General features: G+C 49.0%; 9 protein-coding genes across 9 annotated transcripts; 3 read left to right on the top strand and 6 right to left on the bottom strand.

The window, feature by feature from the left end:
• Positions 1-85: 85 nt before the first annotated feature.
• SJAG_05327 (pig-B) lies at positions 86-1,591 on the bottom strand (the record flags this gene model as incomplete). The annotated part of the gene is made up of 1 exon (XM_002175307.1): positions 86-1,591. The coding sequence occupies one exon, from the start codon at positions 1,589-1,591 to the stop codon at positions 86-88; it is 1,506 nt and encodes a 501-aa protein (XP_002175343.1).
• On the top strand, positions 1,590-2,084 carry SJAG_04223 (ubiquinone binding protein Coq10; the record flags this gene model as incomplete). The annotated part of the gene is made up of 1 exon (XM_002175306.1): positions 1,590-2,084. The coding sequence occupies one exon, from the start codon at positions 1,590-1,592 to the stop codon at positions 2,082-2,084; it is 495 nt and encodes a 164-aa protein (XP_002175342.1).
• Positions 2,085-2,234: 150 nt separating this feature from the next.
• Positions 2,235-4,927, bottom strand: SJAG_04224 (U3 snoRNP-associated protein Utp13). Its single transcript, XM_002175308.2, has 2 exons — positions 4,838-4,927; positions 2,235-4,796 (listed from the first exon to the last, which is right to left on the bottom strand). Exons 1-2 carry the CDS (start codon positions 4,861-4,863, stop codon positions 2,480-2,482), a joined length of 2,343 nt encoding a protein of 780 aa, XP_002175344.1. The 5' UTR covers positions 4,864-4,927; the 3' UTR covers positions 2,235-2,479.
• A 100-nt stretch (positions 4,928-5,027) lies between these two features.
• On the bottom strand, positions 5,028-7,227 carry SJAG_04225 (plasma membrane protein). The gene has a single exon (XM_002175309.2). It carries the CDS (start codon positions 6,737-6,739, stop codon positions 5,648-5,650), a length of 1,092 nt encoding a protein of 363 aa, XP_002175345.1. The 5' UTR covers positions 6,740-7,227; the 3' UTR covers positions 5,028-5,647.
• Positions 7,228-8,688: 1,461 nt separating this feature from the next.
• SJAG_04227 (fungal protein) lies at positions 8,689-12,430 on the bottom strand (the record flags this gene model as incomplete). The annotated part of the gene is made up of 3 exons (XM_002175310.2): positions 8,689-9,194; positions 9,263-10,368; positions 10,422-12,430. 3 exons carry the CDS (start codon positions 12,428-12,430, stop codon positions 8,689-8,691), a joined length of 3,621 nt encoding a protein of 1,206 aa, XP_002175346.2.
• A 248-nt stretch (positions 12,431-12,678) lies between these two features.
• On the bottom strand, positions 12,679-13,284 carry SJAG_04228 (DNAJ domain-containing protein; the record flags this gene model as incomplete). The annotated part of the gene is made up of 1 exon (XM_002175311.1): positions 12,679-13,284. One exon carries the CDS (start codon positions 13,282-13,284, stop codon positions 12,679-12,681), a length of 606 nt encoding a protein of 201 aa, XP_002175347.1.
• Positions 13,285-13,457: 173 nt separating this feature from the next.
• SJAG_04229 (20S proteasome component beta 3) lies at positions 13,458-14,440 on the top strand. Its single transcript, XM_002175312.2, has 2 exons — positions 13,458-13,802; positions 13,863-14,440. The coding sequence occupies exons 1-2, from the start codon at positions 13,507-13,509 to the stop codon at positions 14,179-14,181; spliced, it is 615 nt and encodes a 204-aa protein (XP_002175348.1). The 5' UTR covers positions 13,458-13,506; the 3' UTR covers positions 14,182-14,440.
• A 119-nt stretch (positions 14,441-14,559) lies between these two features.
• SJAG_04230 (U5 snRNP-associated protein Prp28) lies at positions 14,560-16,578 on the bottom strand (the record flags this gene model as incomplete). Its single annotated transcript, XM_002175313.1, has 1 exon — positions 14,560-16,578. The coding sequence occupies one exon, from the start codon at positions 16,576-16,578 to the stop codon at positions 14,560-14,562; it is 2,019 nt and encodes a 672-aa protein (XP_002175349.1).
• A 677-nt stretch (positions 16,579-17,255) lies between these two features.
• SJAG_04231 (dolichol kinase) lies at positions 17,256-18,754 on the top strand (the record flags this gene model as incomplete). Its single annotated transcript, XM_002175314.1, has 2 exons — positions 17,256-17,407; positions 17,452-18,754. The coding sequence occupies 2 exons, from the start codon at positions 17,256-17,258 to the stop codon at positions 18,752-18,754; spliced, it is 1,455 nt and encodes a 484-aa protein (XP_002175350.1).
• Positions 18,755-19,253: the final 499 nt, after the last annotated feature.

The following is a 19,253-nucleotide window of genomic DNA, read 5'->3' as shown; positions in this document are numbered from 1 at the left end:
AGAGTGAGCGATAACAACTCTACTGCTTTTTTCCTTTTCTTTTTTTCAAACCTAAAAGAGGAATATGATGCCTATGTGTGTTCACTCAGTTGTTGACCGAGTTCACATTATTTCGTAAAGCCCGAAGAACTGTAACGTCTCCTGTTCTACGAGAATCGTCATGAATATAACTGTTAAAAAATCTCGCACGCTGAGTATATGCAAGATTATGAGCGGCAAAGTATGCTTCTAAAGCTGGACGTCGCTCTTCAAAGATGACTAAATAATCCGGCCAGTTTTCCCATGCATCTAGGTAGGCGCTCATGTCTTCATAAAAACGAATGTCTTCACCCGAAGGATATTCGGAAGGCTCGCACGTTAAAAACCTCCAGTTAGTTTCGGCTAAAGTGGAATGTAAATGAGATTGCCATGGAGTTGAATGACACGGCATTAATAATACACCCGTAGTATTCGCATCTGCCAGCTGTTTCAATGTAGGCATAACTTCAATAACGCCAGCTTGGTGTACACGGCACAAAAAGAAAGCTATGAAGGAGTGTAACAAAAAGATTACAAGCGCAATCTTTTGACGACGGATACGACTAATGCAACGGGAGATACAATAGCCAGCAGCACTTAGCAGAATTGGTGACAGTGGGTACACAAAGCGCACTTCCTTGTGTGCCAGCAAAGAAAAGGGAGCGAGAATGCTTAAAACTCTGACATAATCCCTGCCGGTCATTCCAAGCAATACGAATGGCAACATAAAACCGCAGATAAGAGGAAGACCCTGTGTTAAATAATAATGCCATGTATTAATGCCATATATCGCCGATTTCCCTGAAGCCACATTGAATTTGAGAAACGATATTAACGGAACAATGTTACGGCTATAGAACCAAGTATCCAAGTACACGTTCAAAAGAAACAGTCCAGTTACCAGCACCAAACAGGCGACAATAGATAATGTTGAGGGAAAAAAGGTTCGGAATGAAAACTTCTTCAGACGGTACAACCATTCTAAACCTATTGGTATGGCAAAAAGTGCATTTGTAGGTCGAATAATAAAACCCAGCAAAAAGAAAAGAGAAAACAAAAGTAGGTGTCGTATCTTGACGTTCTCAGTGCTTCGACTTTTCATCGCTTTCTGCCAGAGTTCCCATTGCCAAAACATGAGCACCGTCAATGTTGTCTCCAAAGAGCTTGAGAATGTCCGTACTGACACATAAGCATTGAAAAAGGAGAGCAAGCTGCAGACCAATGCCCACACGGCTGCTCTTCTTCCAAAGCGAACCTTGGCAAACTCAAAAGTTGCTACATCTGTTATAGCAGCAAAGGTGCCTTGAACGAGCTTCGGAGCAGCAACAAAAATACTGTTTACTGTATCCAGGTGCAACAGATTCAGACATTTATAAACGAGTGCAAACAGTAAAGGATGAGCAGCCGAACGGATTCCTTCACGCCATTCCCAAGACACAAAACCAGTTCCATAAACAAAGTTATGAGCAATTTCTAAAGCTTGGTAAAACTCGTCTGGCTGAAAAAACGTTTGGACCCACAACGCATTCCACCAACGAAATAACAGAATAAAGAGAGCTAAACGAGTATTCATGTCCTTTCGGTGTACCCCGCTCCTTTTTCAGACGTTTACGACGTCGAGATTGATGTCGTTTCCACCGAAGTTTTTGTTCAGCGTCGTAAGCGATATAGACACTTACAAGGAGTTCGTTCCCTTCTGTCAGGATTCAAAAGTTACCACTCGAGACGAGAAAACAAACTTGCCAACCACAGCCGATTTAACAATTGGATTTCGGGGGTTTTCGGAAACGTTTGATAGCAAGGTGCAGTGTAACCCAGAAAAGTTGACAGTTTTAGCAGATGCGTCCCATCACAAGTTGTTCTCGTATTTAAAAACACAATGGCAGATACACGAATCTAGCAATAACCGTTCACGTGTTGAACTAAGTGTCGCTTATGAGTTTCAGAATCCACTATATAGGTTTATGAGTAAAATGGCAGGCCAAGCAGCTGCAACAGATATAATTACCGGGTTTGTCGCACAAGCTAGAAGGAAATACAACAACCAAATTGGATTTAAAGTTTGATGATGCCCGGTGAACTCAGCTTATGAACTCAAGCAAGTGTTCTGTCGAGGCACAAAGTGTGTATCAATTGAACACATTGCAAACAGCCCCCTCCTCCTTCTCACCTCTACAATGACTGTAACGTATAATGATTCACGTATGTACTCTCCCTCTCAATTGCATAGAAAAAAACAAAACAGTATTAATAACCAAAAGACCATTGAAAATAATATGCAGCTTTGCATAAAGATCCGATTCCTTTATCAGTAAACGCGAAGCTATTAACTTGTTGTGCAAACCGAGTGTTTGCTTTTTGAAACATGACAGAGTCTCTAATTGACTTACGTCCTCAAAACCTTGAAAAAAAAACATAACCGTAATCCACAAAAATGATGCGTCTATCAACTTTTCGCATTTTAAAGAACGTAGTCCACGATGTAGGAGTCCTCCACAAGGTCCTCAACCCGATTCAGATGCCGTTGAGTGTAAGGGACCATCGCGTCCAGAATAGATTTAATGTTGGGAATACGAAGGATGTGAGCAGGTTCATATGCATGTAAGATGATGTGCAAGAGGCGTTGCGCAACAAGACTCGTCTTTGCATTTGTATTCCAATCACGAATCCGAAGTAAAAGTGTTGTCAACTGAGAGTCATCCAAATGCGACAACACTTCATCGACCTCGCGGATTCCCAGGTAGCTATTTGCCTCTTGGCGGCCAGAGATGACCCGCTCGAACAGTCGTAACAGACCAAGAGGACGGTCAAGAGACAAAGCAAGAGCAATTGCGTTTTTCCAATCCTCCGTGAGAATGTAGTTAGAAAGTGTCTGCTCCTCCTCCACTTGGCGTTCATACTCAGCAGCCAGCTTCGCAGCGTGCTGTTCTGTGAAATCGCGCCAAACGTTCAGGACGGCATCAGCACCACCTGAGACAATGAGTGATCCTTCATCTCTGGCAGTCAATGCCCACACGCGGTCTTCATGGTTGTCCAATGTAGTAACACATTCACCAGATTTTATGGACCAAATTTTTACAAGACCATCAGCACCGGCCGTGGCCAACTGGGTGCCTTCGCTAATGAAGGCGATTTTAAGAATGGCAGCCGTGTGTCCTTCAAACGTGCGTACACAACGCTGTTCCTCGTAGTTCCAAACGCGGAGCGTATTGTCACCGCTTCCACTAGCCAAAAGCTTGCCATACCGACTGAAACAGCAGCTCCAAACACCACGACGATGCCCACGAAGCAGACCCAAAACGTCACCCAGGGCGGCATCCCAGAGCTTGATCGTTTTGTCTTGACTAGCTGTAGCAATTATTTTGCCATCAGGAGAGACACTGACAGCGTTGATATCACGGTCATGAGCCTTGGACGTCCACAAGGCTCTTGTGCTGTTACTGCTATCCATTTTTTCCAAGTCATACAACTTAAGCGTACGGTCTTGTGACGCAGAAACAACGAACTTTGGAATACCTTCATCGTTCAGAGGTCCCAAACCTACTGCAGTCACGGTAGCAGTGTGGCCGGTGAACACTCGAACGCACTCGTACGAGCCAGCAGCAGCATCAATACGCCAAAGACGAGCTGTGTTATCCTTTGCACCAGTGACTAACCAGTGACCGTCTTGGCTTGCATCCAACGCCAGAATTATGTCTTCGTGTCCTTGAAGCATGGCGACGACGCGGGTGCCATCTTCAGAAATGACATCAACGGTTTCGGTATTCGTTGCAACGGCCAGATTCCCGCCGTCGAGCCATGTACAATCGATCACTTCATCGAACGAGCCGTGAAGCTTTCTCTCGACAGCCACAGTTTCGCTGTCCTCGACATACCGACGCACAAGAAGCCCATGGTCAGAATGAACAGACAAGGCAGTACCGTCGCCCATATCCAACAGATCGATAATGCTCACAGACTCATCGAGGATGGAGGCGGACGCGTTGTCTACACGCTTACCGTCGTAGACATCCCACACACCGATGATGTTGTTTTCGCCTGCAGCGTAGAGCAGTTTTTTAGAGGAATCCTCCGTCGAGACCCCTTCCATCCAACCGATGGCTTCAATGCTGTACAGCGCAGGAATCGTTCGAGCCAGCTTCCGAGTCTGAACGTTCCAGACGAGGATTGTTTTGTCTCGAGAACCACTCACAAGGAATTTTCCATTGTCGGTGAACACGAGTCCCCGAACAGTACTTGAGTGTCCCTCGAACGAAGCCGTCGACCGACTAGTTGCAAGGTCCCAGATCCGAATACGCGTGTCATCTGCTCCAGAAGCAAGGATCCATGCATCCTCAACCTTGCCGAATGCCAGAGCACTGACCACACCGCCATGGCCACGGAGAGAATGAGTAGCAAAACCGCCTGCCAGATCCCACACCTTAACAAGACCTTCTGCACCACCAGTGGCCAAAAGAGTGTCTGTAGGATCAATTTTCATCACAATAACCGGTGCCTCGTGAGCCTTAATGGAGCGAAGACGGCGTGAAGTAGCGACATCATAAATGCTGACGAGACGAGACCTCGAGGCGACCACTAGTCGTGAACCGTCGCTAGTAAGGGCGAGAGCAGTCGTGTAGTCGTCCTCGTCCTTCTCAATAACGCAGAGCCGTTCTCCTGTGTCGACGTGAGACACGATGACACGTTCATTCAGACTCGTTGCTAAAAGTCGCGCGTTGGACGCGAACGCGACTGGTCCGCCAGCATAGATGGGTTCTATACTTCGAACGAGTTCGAAGCTGCGTTCTGTTAGTAACAATCGGCGCAGAATTTCACATACTTTGTCTTTTCAGCACTGGGTGGCATGTGATGGTGAAGGGTGGGTGGGACTCGGCGAGTATTAACAGAGCTGCTGGTGGGTATGTGGTGGAGGAAGGGAATTAAGGTTAAATGAAAACGCGCTACGCGTGAGGAGGAGGTGGAAGAAACAAAACAACATTGAAAAAAAAAAAAACAAGACAGAACGCAAACCAGCTGCAAGCCGTCCTCATTGACAGCTCAGCTCAGCCCAGTTCATTTACCGCTTTCACTAGTTATAACAATTGTATTGAACTTTATAAAAGTGCGTTCATAAATACACGCATGAAAAAAAAATGTAGAAAAATTGTATAAAGAAAAAAGAAGAAGACATTGCAGGACCAATATTAAAAGACACTTGAATATACAATGAGTAGTCCTGCACGGAAGATGCGCTGCTCTAGAGGCAGTTTTTTTTGCAAGAATAATTGCGCGGACGAATGCCGTCGCCTTTTTTTCACAACAAGCATCGATGAAGGAAAGTCGGTTTTGAAGGTAGAGAAGGCTAGGGAAGAGGGGGAAGGGAAAAGGAAACAAGTGTGAAAGGAATCGCCACTAAGAGTAATCAAAATGTAGGGACTGCTTGCAAGAAAGTGGACGCAGCCTTAGAAGGGAGGGGACAAACGTGCCTGTCACTTATATAGCAAGACAAGAGAGAGGGCTTGGAACGGACCAGACACAACAAACTCGGTGTAAGTGTATGTTGCTTGGGCGTAATCAATGCCGGTGTGTGTAATCCGTTACATGACACACCTGCCGAACACATCCGGCGCGCGTGTGTCTACCATTTTTTCTATGCTGCGACCTGCACAGCTCTGGGTTCGGCGGGCATCTCGGTCGCAACGGCCGCTGAAGCGGCGGCAGCAGCAGCAGCAGGGGCTCTGGGAGCGGCAGGGAAAGCCGCATCCCCAGACACACGGCCCTGAGGAGCAACTGCGGCTGGAGGCAGCGAAATAAAGGAAGTCTGGCCGGAGCTGGTTGCGTTCGACTCCTCTTGCTCATTGCTGGCAAACGGAGGGGCAGGTCGGGCAAGATTCTCGCCGTAACCAGCCTCGACATCGCCGGCTGGGGGCGGCATGTCATGCTGCGGGAGAATGTCGGTGGCCACAGAATTCCGCTGCTTGTAGGCAGACTGCAATTTGTAGTTGGGAAAGCGACCGGGCTTACATGTGGGCGACAGATCAGCACACAGACATGCGTAGAAAAGCGACAAAAAGAACGCCGTCGTCCATTCGAACCGAGCAGCCCGCGAGCGATGGCGGCTCTTGAGACCGCCAAAGCAAATGGCGCAGATGATGCCGAGCACGAGAACCACCAGCTTGGTCCAGGTCGTCCAGCAGATGTAGCGGCTGTAGGAGAAAAAGTGCAGCATGATGAACCACTCCATGACATTGGCAGCGGCCGACACAAACATCGTCACAATGAAGGCCACTGTGAACTTCCAATGCTGGTCGTCGTGATGGACGTCATCACGAACGGCCAGGCCGATCAGGCACGAACAGGCACAAGCCGCGAAAAAGATGCTGGTGTACCCCAGCACGGGCTCTGCAATGTAGCGGTCGGGGTACAAGAGACGACGATGTCGTGCGAAACGAATCACAAACATCGTAATCAGAAAGAACCCGCCGGTAACGGCGCACATCGGGACGAAAAACCCCTTGGTGTATGCACCCATGTCGCTAATGTACACAGGGTCTGGCTCCCCTGGGGTGTGCCAGCGGTCTTGGACTCTCCACAGACAAAGCAACACAATCAGACCAATGGTCCACATGAGCGTTGTGATCAATGGCATGGCGAAGTAGACCAATCCCATCTTGCGGAACCGCCGACCATGCTGGCGCTCAGAATGTCTGTGCACCTTTTCCTCGCTGTAGTAGCCAGTCATTTTCGATAGCGAAGCTTAATGGGCAATTGCGACTGCAATCAAGCCGCAGCAATCAGATACGCCGAAACAATTCGCAGACAATCGCAGTTTTACGGCGACCGCTCTACGTGTGTATAAATAAAGGGAAACGACCAGGAACAAGGCGACTTGTTTGGCGTGAACTAGGAGCTTGTTAGCAGGGACACGAGGGAGACGGAGGGAAGGCCGAGTGTGTGTGTGTGTGTGAGACAGAGCAGAGACAGAGGGGTATCGAGGGAGGGAGGAGGAAGGATGGATGGGAGAGAGAAAGAGAGCGAAAGAGTGAAACATAAAAAGGCAGGAAGAGGGGGACGAGCCGGAAGCAGTGTGTAATCAGGTGCTCGTAGGCATCGACGGAAGTACACAAGTGCCAGACGCCATGGAAAAGGACGAAGGGGCGATATACGGATGATAACTTCGGTGAGACTAGACTTCGATGAACCTTCGATGAAACCTCGATGCGGGTCTGGGTTATCGCTGCATGCGTGACCAAGGCCGGGCCAGACCGGCAGTGTCCCACAGAACACTACTACTTAGGACGCACACAGGGTACGAGCTGCTCGGACAAGTCCCAAGTGCCGGTGACCAGCCCCTGCCGGCACTAGTTAGTGTTTTGGTGTTTAAGTGCTTTAATACACCGCCGGCCAGTAGGAGAAGTAGCAACAGCAATAGTCCCTGTTCGTCTAGCGGGCAACACTTTCACGTTCCCGTCGTTAACTCCTCGGCTGTTAAGGTTCAGCCGTATCGAACATCCTGCATCCTGCCCCTGCCACAGCGGGCTCTCGTCATCCCGCCCGTCCTAATGCTCACATATCGCGGACAGGTGCACGGATTACCTAATGAACCAGTTGTTTCTCTCAAAACTTTACGCACAAGAGCCGGAAAAAAACGTACTTACGTAACCAGGGTCGGAGAATTCAGCTGTGGTACTCTCGAAGGCAAGAGAAAGCAAATTCACACAAATTAACGTTAAAAAGGAGTGCGAGAAGCCTGCACTGAGCGTTCGGCGTTATTGGGAAATGACAACTTAAAAGTGACCGACAGCCGTTCCGCTTCTACCTAACTACTCGTCACGGCTCCCGCATCGCGCGACACGTCATGCGTTACGTCAGCAACCTGTGTTTGTGGGGGCCGTGGGGGCTGGTACTGAAGGGGGTGCCGTGGTGCAACTGCCGCAGCAGACGCAGGACTGGACAGCGGGAGGTCAGGACGGCAAGTGGGAGAGAGACGAGGGAGAGACGAGGGAGAGGGAGAGGGAGGAGAGAGGGAGAGCGAGTAGAACTGCCGCAGGGACGAGAACAAAAGGCGGGATGGATGGGATGGGGTATGCACTGGGATATGCGCTGGGACATGCGCTGGGGACGCTTCGTCGCTAGTGGGAACAGCTCGTCCTGCTGGCACTACTGCCGCAGACTCTGTTTGTTAACAGCGGCGCTTGGCCGGCTTTGCATTAATATATTCCTACTATAAGCATACAGATTAAGCAGTTACTACGGATGAGAATGCGTCGGTCTGCAGTGCATACTGCTCAAAAACAGAATCCGTCACGCATTCTCTCCGCTATAAACAAGAGACAGACAATAAAAATCATAAGCAAGGGCAAAAACAGGCCTCATGGAGTAGGCGATCCTCCCACGCACATGCACACACACACGCTGATCCATTCGGCCTGCAGGAACGAGTCTCCGGAGGAATAGGATGGTGCACCGTGCTCCGCATAGCTTGGCTTACACAGAAGCCCTAGACACGGGTAAATTAAAAAGGAGATGTAGAACCGGGGCTCGACAGCAACGAAACCGGTCGCTGGTACTGACTGCGCAATACATGCGGCCCGCCCCTTGAGCAGACTGCTGTAGTAATTATTGAGGCACTTATTCCCCACGAACGGACGAATGTGTTTTCTTGCAATTCAGTTCATGTGTAGATAGATATTACAGGTCCTCTTGGAAGGCCCCCTTGTTGGTCATCGATGAGGTTGCACGAGGAAAGTGATCAATCACAGAAGGTTGCGGCTCGTCGACTTGCGAACGGCCTTGCTTGGTGACGGCACCGCTGGTAGCAGCTGTAGCAGTAGATTTCCCCTGCAACTGAGTGCCACTGCGACCAATGACGAGGGCATCGACGTCGTGCGTTCCTCGGTCAACGACCTGCTCCACTCCATCTGTGTCGCTCGTGATCGTAGCCGTTTGTGTCAGTGTGGCATGGGAAGGAGCACCCTCGTCGAGCCCTGTAGACTCTGAGACTGCAGCCGCAGCCGCCGGTTTGGTTGCTGTTGTTGTTTCGTCAAAGACAGGAGGAGGAGAACGCGTTTCCTCCTTCACAGCAACATCGGGCGCAACGTGCTCTGACGACTCTCTTTCAATCGCTCTTTCAGGAGAGGTTGTTGTGGGAGCGATTGCAGGGTGAAGCGGTAACGCCGAGGCATCGGATTCCATGGCTGCGGATTTTTCGATGCCGCTGCGTCGGGAACAGCAGCTTCCATCGGAGTGTCTATGGATACTCTACCGACGTTTCCTGGAGCGTTCAAGTCGTCGTGAGCTACACCCCCTTCCAAGGCGCGCTTGGAGGCCTTCTTGTTACGACGGGTCCGAAGCTTGGTCTTGATCCACTGGATAGGTGACTTTGTCTTCTCTTTTCCCAAAACGTCTTCTGGGTTTGCGTGTTGCATCGGGACCGCTGCACCGGCAAGCCCAACAGAACTGCCGCCGACGTTCATCCCGGCAGGTTGCGGATTGGTGAATTCGTCGGCGTTTGCTGAAACTGGGGCTTCAGCAGCTGCAGTATTAGCAGCGGCTGCTGCCGTGGTCCCAACATTTGCAGGGTTTTGAGCGGCGTTTGCAGCCTTTGATGCTTCAACAGGCGCCGGTCTTTGAACTCCGTCGTACGTGTTTGATTCTGTAGTACTAGCGGTGCCGTATCCGTCATCGATATGAGTTGATTGCGAAACGTGGTAGTCGAGATTGTCTCCATCCGCAGTCGTAGCAGTGGCATCTGTGTGCGCAGGTTCACGACTTGCCCCTAAAGCATCGTCGTGGTTGTGAGCAGCAGCAGCACCGGTGCTGAAGCCTTCGTCCACGATGTCATCGACTTGCACGCGTGGCTTGCTTTCTTGGATTATGGCCGGAGGTTCGTTGTTCGGAGAGAAAGAGGCCGCTCCAGCGACATCAGTTTGTTCATCATTAGTTCTACCATAATCATCATCTACAGGCCTCGCAGAAACACCACCGTCGGCTGTAATTTCTGTTGTTTGGACATGTCCCGTATCACCTTCCTCAACACGCTGTAAAACGTCCAGATTGATACCTGAAGCATGCGCCCGCAAAGGTTCGGGATGAGGATGCGTGGGAGCTTGGAGCTCCACCGTATGCGCAACATTCTGGTCTACGAAACGCTCATGGTTCATAGTATCCTGATCAGTAGCAGGCATATTGTAAGGTTCGTGAGGCACTCCACCCACACCCACAGGTGCGTTTCCAAAGGACGAGATGGAGCGACTCTCTTGAGACTGCGGCTGTACATGCTCAGCAATCGCGGGAACTGAAAGTGGTAATGCCGCAGGCTGTTCAGCCAAGTCTTCCTTATCGCGAGCGTGTGCTTTCGGCAATAAATTGCTGCACCTGTGGATCTCCAACAATTTGCTTATGTTTTGATTCCTTGCGCAAACGCTTTTCCTCCCTTCTTACGAGCCTTCTCGATTTCTTTTGCCTCCTTCTTAGCACGTTTCGCTTCGATTTGTTGTTCCTTAGCAAGGCGATCGGCTGCAGCACGCTCACTCAGTTCGTCCACCATAGGATCCACATGTCGGCGGGCGATAATCTCGAGTTCCTCTGGGCTGATTGTGCTACCGCCTCCGATGTTAATGAGCATTTCGTTGTCGTCAACCCGCGCAGCAGCCAGACGCTCTTCCAGCCTGCGCAACTCTTCCGGATCTGTTTGCATAGCTAATGGTCCAGAATCGGCTACTATACGAGCATCAATATTGGCCATCGACGCGCGGTGATTGCGATTGGCAGCAACGGCCACCTGCGTAGCGTCCATTGATGATCGCTGAGGCAGCGTTCGCATGTTCGAGGAGAATGTAGACATATCGCGCTGAACACGTCTGGCAACTTCACCCTCGTCACCGATAAACGTAACTGTACGACGAGGATGTGACAATGCGGCATTGGCGCCTTGCCCAGCCATAGCGGAAGGTTCGACAACAGCGGGCACTCCACTGTAGGCATACGCGTTTGCAGCAGCTGCGTTTCCGTACGTGGAGCGATTACGGCGCAATGTGCTTACAGGAGGAACATAAGCTGCGGCTCTTTGGGTGCTAGCTTCATATTGACCAGCATGCGCTGCCGCCGCTGCACTGCGACCATCACGGTTGCCGATCTCAGACTGCACCCTGGTTCTGATGCGAGGCACATCAAGCTTCATATCACGAACACGCGCAATTGCACTTTGCTCGGGGTCCTGTGTGTCGAAACCTTCGGGAGGACGAGCAAAACTCTCCGGACTCAGTTCGTATTCTTTCAAAGCTTTAGAGGCAGCAGGTAAATTGTAACTGTTGGCAACACGCTCGGCAGCGTAAACGTCTTGCTCTTGTCCCACATTCGTCATTGGCACATAGGAGCCTGGCTTCCGACCTTTGACGGCAGCAGCGGCAGCGGTCACGTTCATTTGCGTACGGCCATCGTAGCCTCCTTCACGCTCAGGAACGCTGTCGAAGCTCTCTTGAGCACCGTCATGCAGCTGGCGATAGTGTGTAATGGTGTCGGGCATGCCGAGATTGCGCAGTTGGTACCGAGCCTTTTCGTCAATCTCCTGTCTTTCCAGATCCTGGCCCGTGCTGATTTCCTGGTTTGTTCTCTTCTTTGCAGCTGCATAGGAAGCGGCGGCGATGCTGCTTATGGGCTTTGAAACCTCAGTACCCATGTATGTGTCGCCGTCGCCCGATTGCTGAACCTCTGCACGGGTCTTCGACGTGTTCTTCGCCATTTGAGCTGCATTCTGAGCATGCATGTCCTGTGCCACCGTAGCCTTTTTATGAACTCGTTGCTTTCCGGAATCCAATTCATCGTTGCGTGTAACAGACTTTGCCGCCATGGCAGCGGAGTGAACCGGATACTTGTGTGTTTCCACGCGGTGTGAAGGTGCTGGAGCCGTGGCAATTTGGTGATGAATAGCTATGGAGCGAGCGGCAGCAGAAGCACACTCAGGATGCAGTGGCATCGAGTCGGAGGGAGGTCGTTGGGACTGGTAGTCATTATGTGAGGTTCGTGCACGAGCCTGAGCATTCATAGCGGCATGATTAGCGTTGAAATTGTAGGTAGGGATTTCTTTTCTTCCAGTAGGCATAGGAGCCCGCGAGTTGGCAGTATACGCGACTCGGGAGGCAGCTGAAGTTCTCTGAGGGCCATCTAAGCCGTTTACATTGAGAGCTCCCGATTTCACAGCAGGGTCCGTAGGAGATTCGATGACGGCGGTGTTGGTAGTCATTGAAACAGGAGCTTTAGCGGAGGATTTGGCAGCACTGTGAGCTGCTGGGTGGTCTTCATGAACACGACCACCGTAATACGCTCTCATGGACGCGGATCGTCCTACAGACGGCTGATTGTGAGTATGCATAGGATGAGCACCTGGTAATCCCGCACAGGTTTCAACTGTGCGCTTTTCAACAGTACCCATGGTATGTGTAGTGAATTGAGTAGTGTGTAGCGTGCACGTTCATTTTCTAGCTCTGGGGCCTTGACCCTGAAGCTATCACCCTCACGTCATAGTCATTAAATCATAGTGTTCCAATCATTACATCAATCGTAAACGTCATAAATCGCTTAAGCAAAGAAGCTTAAGCTTAAGCTTAATGAAGCAGCGTCGCGGGCAATGATCGACAGGTGGTAGTCGCAAATCCGTCGCGCGCGTCGCGTCCTGATGAGCTAAATTGGCTTGCGATGGCTCAAAAGGAATTGCAACATTTCAGTAAGAACACGGGCTCTGTCGGCGGCAGGAAGACTCTTGAAGACATCGTACACGCTCTTTCCGTGAGTGTCCCGAATGTGGCCAAGTTTGGCACCAGCTACAGAACCAGCAAGAGCACCGGGCACGTTAAACGTGATGAAACCAATCACTGTGCCTGAAAGACCACCCAGAACTGTCCATAAACGGCCTGGTTTTCCTTCTGAGGGCTGTGTTTCTGCGAACAAGTCGTTGTACATGCGTCGAAATTGCTCTTCGGTGAACGAGCTCTGGAAACCAAACGGATTCGCTCCTGCACCCGCTGCACCAGTCGCTCCGGATGTCGAGTTGGTCTCTGCACGTTGTCTATCGTAATCACGGCGTCTCGAACGGTCACTCAGCACATAATACGCTTCATTCACCTGTTGGAACCGACGATTAGCAGTTTCGCGCTCGGCCACCGGGACGCGATCTGGATGCGTTTCCAATGCTGCAATTTTGTACGCTCTGCGTATCTCAGCATCTGTTGCCGACGAATCGACGCCTAGCACTTTGTAATAGTCCATTGGAGAAGAAGAGTCAGGCATGAGGCGGTGCTCGTTTGACAATGGTCTTGTGGGATATATGTGGGGTGTGTGGGGCACCACGGTAAACCATCAAGCCCCCATGAAATCCCACACAATCCCACACAATCCCACACAATCCCACATTGCTCTCTTCCTAATTACATCCCCCACATCCCCCACGCGTTCTCCTACACGACACCGTGTCTGCCTCTCCTGGACACAACCAAGCAAACAGTCGGCAAAATGAGTATTATGGAATATAACGGTGGATCATGCATCGCCATGGTCGGGAAAGAGTGCGTGGCGATTGCCTCGGATCTTCGTCTTGGTGCACAATCTGTTTCTTTGACGAACAACTTCCCTAAAATCTTCTCTATGACCGAAAAAACATACTTGGGTCTTACTGGCCTGGCCACAGATGTTCAGACGCTTCACGAGCTTTTTCGTTACAAAATCAATATGTACAAGCTAAGAGAAGAGCGTCAGATTGAACCAAAAACATTTGCCAACCTTGTATCATCCACTCTTTATGAAAAAAGGTGAGTTTGGGCCTGGTCGCGGTAGACAATTTGGTGTCCCCTTTTGCTAACAACAAACAGATTCGCTCCTTATTTTACGTTCCCCATTGTTGCGGGTCTCTCGAAAACGAACGAGCCTTTCATCTGTGGATTCGACTCGATTGGCTGTATCGACTTTGCTAAAGACTTTGCCGTGAGTGGTACTGCGTCCGATCACTTGTACGGTATTTGTGAAGACCTTTATGAACCTGATCTTGAACCCGAAGATCTCTTTGAAACGATTTCGCAAGCCCTGCTGAACGCAATAGACCGCGATTGTATAAGTGGTTGGGGTTGCGTTGTTTATGTGATTTCGAAGGACAAGTGTATGAAAAGACTCGTCAAGGGAAGACAAGACTAAGTTGTCTTTGAAAGATCATATGTACGAAGAAATGGACTTTCACACAAGGGGATTCCTTTCGGGCACGACGAGTTTGCTCATGGAGACTGCAGAAAAAGCGTTTGCAACAAATGGACACGCCAATTTGTACTGTGGTGAGTATACCCAGTTAACTCTCACTTTTGCCCAAGGATATGCACTGATGATGATATACAACTTGGCTTGCCAATACCCTAGATCTGTAATGAAGAAGAAACGCTTGTTTCGTTTTCCTCAAAGACGATGGTGTCGGGTGAGAGAACGGTGACCTTTGTTATGGTATAGTACAGAAGGATAGTGTGAATCGGGTGAATGTGTGTGTGTGTGTCAAGGTAAGGCGTATCAGAGAACTCGTGCCGGCTAGAGCACAATGTTCGGACGGGCAAGAGCTGCTTCATGTCGCCGCAGCTCTTCGGGTATGTGGCTGTTGGCACTTTTGCTCAACATGAGTCGCAAGTCGTAGTACACACCTGTATCCTCGGGACCCAAGAACGTGATGGCCGTACCGTGTTTTCCAGCACGGCCGGTACGTCCGATACGATGCGTATAATCTTCGATGGATTTGGCCATGTTGTAATTGACGACGAGCGAAACATTAGGAATATCGATACCTCTACCAGCCAAATCGGTAGCAACGAGGATATCAGCGGAGTGATTGCGCAATTGCTCAATTGCGCGTTCACGCTGTTCTTGACTTTTACTGCCATGTAGGGTTACCACACGCCAACCCATGTTGTAAAGAGCCTTGGCCAAAGACTCGCAATTGCGTTTCAAGTTGACAAACACGACGATGGGTGGAGCATAGCGATTAGTGTTTAAGATTTCTTCCAAACGCTTTCTCCGCTTGGCATCGTCGGCGATCATCTCTACGCGCTGTTCAACACGGTCAACAGCTTGACCAATGGTGCCAATGGTAAGCATGATGGGCTTATTCAGGTACCTTTTAGCAAGATTCTCCACTCTGGTGGGCAGGGTAGCACTGAACATAACCGTTTGACGAGCTCGAGTAGGTCTTGTGGATCGTAAAAGATCCTCTCCGGCTACCATAGCCTCGTCATCATCATGGCCTGAAGGTGGTAGGCTTGTGAGAGCCTTGTTCACATCTTCTTCAAAACCCATATCAACCATTCGATCGGCTTCATCCATGACGACAAAGTAGCATTGACTAAGCACAAACACACGGCGTTCCAAACAATCGACAAGTCGACCGGGTGTGGCCACAACAATATGAGCTCCCTGGCTCATTTGAAAGGATTGTTCTTCAAAAGCATGTCCACCCACAACGGCAACGCACCGAAGACCGAGTGGTTCGGAAAACTTGCTTGCCTCGACTTGAATTTGTTGTGCCAATTCACGAGTGGGTGCTAGAATAATGGCATAAGGACCAAGGTGCATATTTGTATCGTCCAAAGCAGGCAACCGCGATATGTGTGTTACTAAGGGAATGACAAAGGCTGCTGTTTTACCACTACCGGTTTCAGCAATACCAATGATGTCGTTTCGTTGTAGCAAAAGAGGAATAGCTGCTCTTTGGATAGCACTTGGTTCCTTGTACTTAACTTTTTTCAGCGTAGCCTGAACCTTTTCGGGTAAAGAAGACTCTTCCCAGTTACGTAAAGGATTTGGCAAGTTGTCGCCTTTGACTGAAATACCAAAATCTTCTTTTAAAATTCGCCAATCTCGTGGCTTCATAGCTTCCAGTGGCTTTTGGTACCAAGGAACATCGTCCCAGTCGACCTTTTTTGTTTTTCTTTTTTGCTGTTCAATCAGCATATGGGCTCGCCGTTGATCCTCCGGCGAACCTTTAAGCAACCGCTGAATCAATGCTTCGTGTTGCTGTGTTTTACGTATTTCGGTTTCATCAAATCCACCCAATTTCCCCCGTCCGAACACACCAAGTTGATCATGGCTATCATTTGGTAAGGCCGACGCGGATGTATCATCTGATGTATCCCAATCAAATACAAACTTTTTGTCGGCATTTCTTCGTTTTTTCTTTACAGGAGGCTTTATTCCCATGTATCGCTGCTTAATTGTCCAGTCTGGATCGTCGGCCGATTCTGTTGAAGCTGCTGTGGTGGTTTCACTTTCAGTAATGTTGTGTGAACTCTGTGTTTTCTCGGAAATCGCTGGACTTCTCGAGCGAGTAGAGGAGGAATCGTTTTCCCGGCCATTATTCGTTTGTCCATTAGCTAAATGCAAGGCTTGTCTCTGTGTATCGAGCCGCGCTCTTTGCTCCTGAACTTGTTGTTCGCGTCTTTGGATGGCAAGTTTTGCACGCTCTGCCTTTGACAAGAATTTTGGCCGTGCACGTTCTTCCTCGCGTTGTCGTTTCTGATGCACAATGTCTTCTAAAGAAGGAATCGCTGTATTAGACATAATGAACAAAATAAACGACGAGATTTGTAAGTGATGAATAAATCAATTCTTTCAATTGTATAAAAATGACTGAGACGCAGTTTTGTTCCCAAGAAGGGGAAACAAATTAAAAATTGGAAAAACTGTTCCAAACGCGTTCAACTAGAGACGAGGATTTTTTAATTCAATTAAGTTTTTTGTTTTGCTCTTTGTAGAGTCTTGCAAGTGCCACAAAACCTTAGAGTAAGCGTACAATTGCTTTCCTAAAAATAACAACTTGCTGTTTGGAGTCCCTCTGTGCTAATAAGTGTTAGGCAGATTTGGTGGTGAATATTAAAGTTGTATGGATCTGCATGATCTTCGTGATCGACACAGCCCTCGTCAGTCTGAAACAGTAGTAGCTGATGTTTTCTACGAATTACGGTTTAAAGAAACTGTTTTGTTAATTTTTGGATTTTCTTGGAAATCTTTTGCAGAAGGATGTTCATATTGTGAATCGTAAACTTCTTTTTTAACGAATCGTAACGGTAATTCTCTCACAGTAAATGGCCGCTTGCTTTGAAACGAAGACACGTCGAAATCATGTATCAATAAACCAGAGATGTGGAAAAGAAAGCATCTGTACCAGGTATTCTCTCTTTTGGAACAATACTCACAATCATTCACCTTGTCGCCCTAAGAAACAATGGGTAGGAAATATGAATTTTGCAGAGTGCCTTGAATTAACTTTAATTCTCGCTCTTCCTTTTGGACCTGTTCACGGACTCTTGGATCAGATTCTGTTTGGTTTGTTTTATTCACCGTTGATTTTGTACTTCTGTCTTCCTCGGCCACAAAACCGTGTATTTGAGTGAGTTGCATGTGTGTTGTAATGCACGCTAACCTTTTGTGTAGATACTTTCTCTGGTTAGTGAGTTTGCCAACAGCTGCCCTTCAAGCCTCCGTTTCACACTCTTCTCCACTGAACGTTCCTCTCAAATTAATTGTCGTTGGTAACGTCGTGCAGAGCATCTGTCATTGCTTGCCAAGTGCTGCAATTGCGGAATTTGTCTGGTGCCAGTTTCGACAGCTGCATCCTGTGCTAGCATTTCATCTTCAGCTGTGTCGAGTATTTCATGATTACGTCGGTAGCAGCTTTTCGTTTGTCGAGCGCACGACTCTCTCGGCGTTGCTCTCAGCTCTTGCTTTGGGCGGTGTGTTCGCTACTTCGTCTGATTCACTTCTTACGATACTGAACTGTACCACGAATGTGTTTCTCGCCTTTTTGCTCGTTTGGACCTTTGCAGCAGAGAAGCTTGGAAGTGTCTCTCAATCATATGCTATGTATGCCCCGCCCATACTGGCGCTCGGTTCAAGTTGTCTCTGGCTTTCATTTCAGCTTCACATCAATCCGGCAATCTGGCTCAAACAGGTTCTCTTGGAACAGCCAGAATCCGCCTTACGACTGCGTATCCTCTGCTGGTGGATTGCTTGCTTGTTCATCGCAGGCCTACTTGTTTCAGTTCGTTCCATTTTGGCTATAAAACTAAGGTGTCTCCTACCTAATCAGGAAGCAGTTCTTAACTTTCACCGCAAGCTTTATCACGGTTTGGTGGTTGTTATGTTCCTGCCTACTCTTTCTCTTGATCCGTTTCTCGCCCATCTCTCGTTTTCGCTTGCCGCTCTTGGTTTCCAGGTTGTGGAGTACGTTCGTGCCTATCGAATTGCGCCCTTTGGTGCCATCATCCACGACTTTTTGTGGCAGTTTACCGACCGAAGAGATCACAAGGGCACACTCATCATTTCCCATCTTTACCTCTTGTTGGGATGTGCACTTCCTGTTTGGCTGTCACTAGCCGCTGGATCTTCGGCACGTTCCATCGATTTACTGCTGGGCGTCTTGTGTCTTGGTTGCGGCGATGCAATGGCAAGTTTAGTTGGCAAGCGTTTTGGTCGCATCCGCATTCGTCATACTTCTAAGACGGTGGAAGGAACATTGGCTTTTATGCTCGCTGTGCTCGTTCCACTCCTTCTTCTTTCCTTTTTCGAACATGTGCAAACTCCATACTGGTTACACAGTGTCTTGCTTTCCTTTGCAGCTGCTTTGATGGAGAGTGTGTCTCGTCAAAATGATAATCTACTTCTGCCTATCTACTGCTGGACAGTGTCCCGCGCTTTTACGAGAACAAGCGGCTGTCCTGAAAGATCGTCCCGCTAACTAAGAAACAAACCATGCTAAGGCCTGTGAACGTGCCTCTCACGCATTCACACTTATCATCCAAGCCTGCCTGGGACTGCAAACCAATGACTATAACTCAACAAGGGGTCAATTTTTCGCGCTATCGCATTTTACAGGGGATCGCTCTAAGCATTCTCAGGGTTTTCCGTTTCGATACGCGCATACTCAATTCGCATTCGTCTACAGCATTGTCTATTTTGCGCCGTCTACTTGGCGATGTTTTTGTCACCTACCTCCTCGTGAACAGCGACAAAAAATAAAAATTGCAAATACGACTATGGCTATGACTATGGCTGTGACTATGATGACGATGACGGTGACATGAGCTGCATTAGCGGGTCACAATCTGCGATTCGACCGTTGACGTTGCATCGTCTGCGGTTCCCGAGTTACCCGTCGACTCCCCCAGCAAATCTTATAGCCACCGACCCGCATGGTTATCGAATGGTGGTGACACTTGGCGTGCTATCTAGTTGGA

This window comes from Schizosaccharomyces japonicus (assembly GCF_000149845.2).
Source record: "Schizosaccharomyces japonicus yFS275 unplaced genomic scaffold supercont5.2, whole genome shotgun sequence".
Lineage (NCBI taxonomy): Eukaryota > Fungi > Ascomycota > Schizosaccharomycetes > Schizosaccharomycetales > Schizosaccharomycetaceae > Schizosaccharomyces > Schizosaccharomyces japonicus.
Note: the sequence above shows the minus strand (reverse complement) of the source record. Positions and strands in the feature narration are given on the sequence as shown.

Coding starts and splice junctions, on each gene's coding strand:
- SJAG_04224 (XM_002175308.2), bottom strand. CDS start 4,863: ATGCCACCCAGTGCTGAAAAGACAAA. Junction 4,797..4,837: donor CCCAGTGCTGAAAAGACAAA/GTATGTGAAATT, acceptor AACAGAACGCAG/CTTCGAACTCGTTCGAAGTA.
- SJAG_04225 (XM_002175309.2), bottom strand. CDS start 6,739: ATGACTGGCTACTACAGCGAGGAAAAGGTGCACAGACATTCTGAGCGC.
- SJAG_04229 (XM_002175312.2), top strand. CDS start 13,507: ATGAGTATTATGGAATATAACGGTGGATCATGCATCGCCATGGTCGGG. Junction 13,803..13,862: donor TCCACTCTTTATGAAAAAAG/GTGAGTTTGGGC, acceptor AACAACAAACAG/ATTCGCTCCTTATTTTACGT.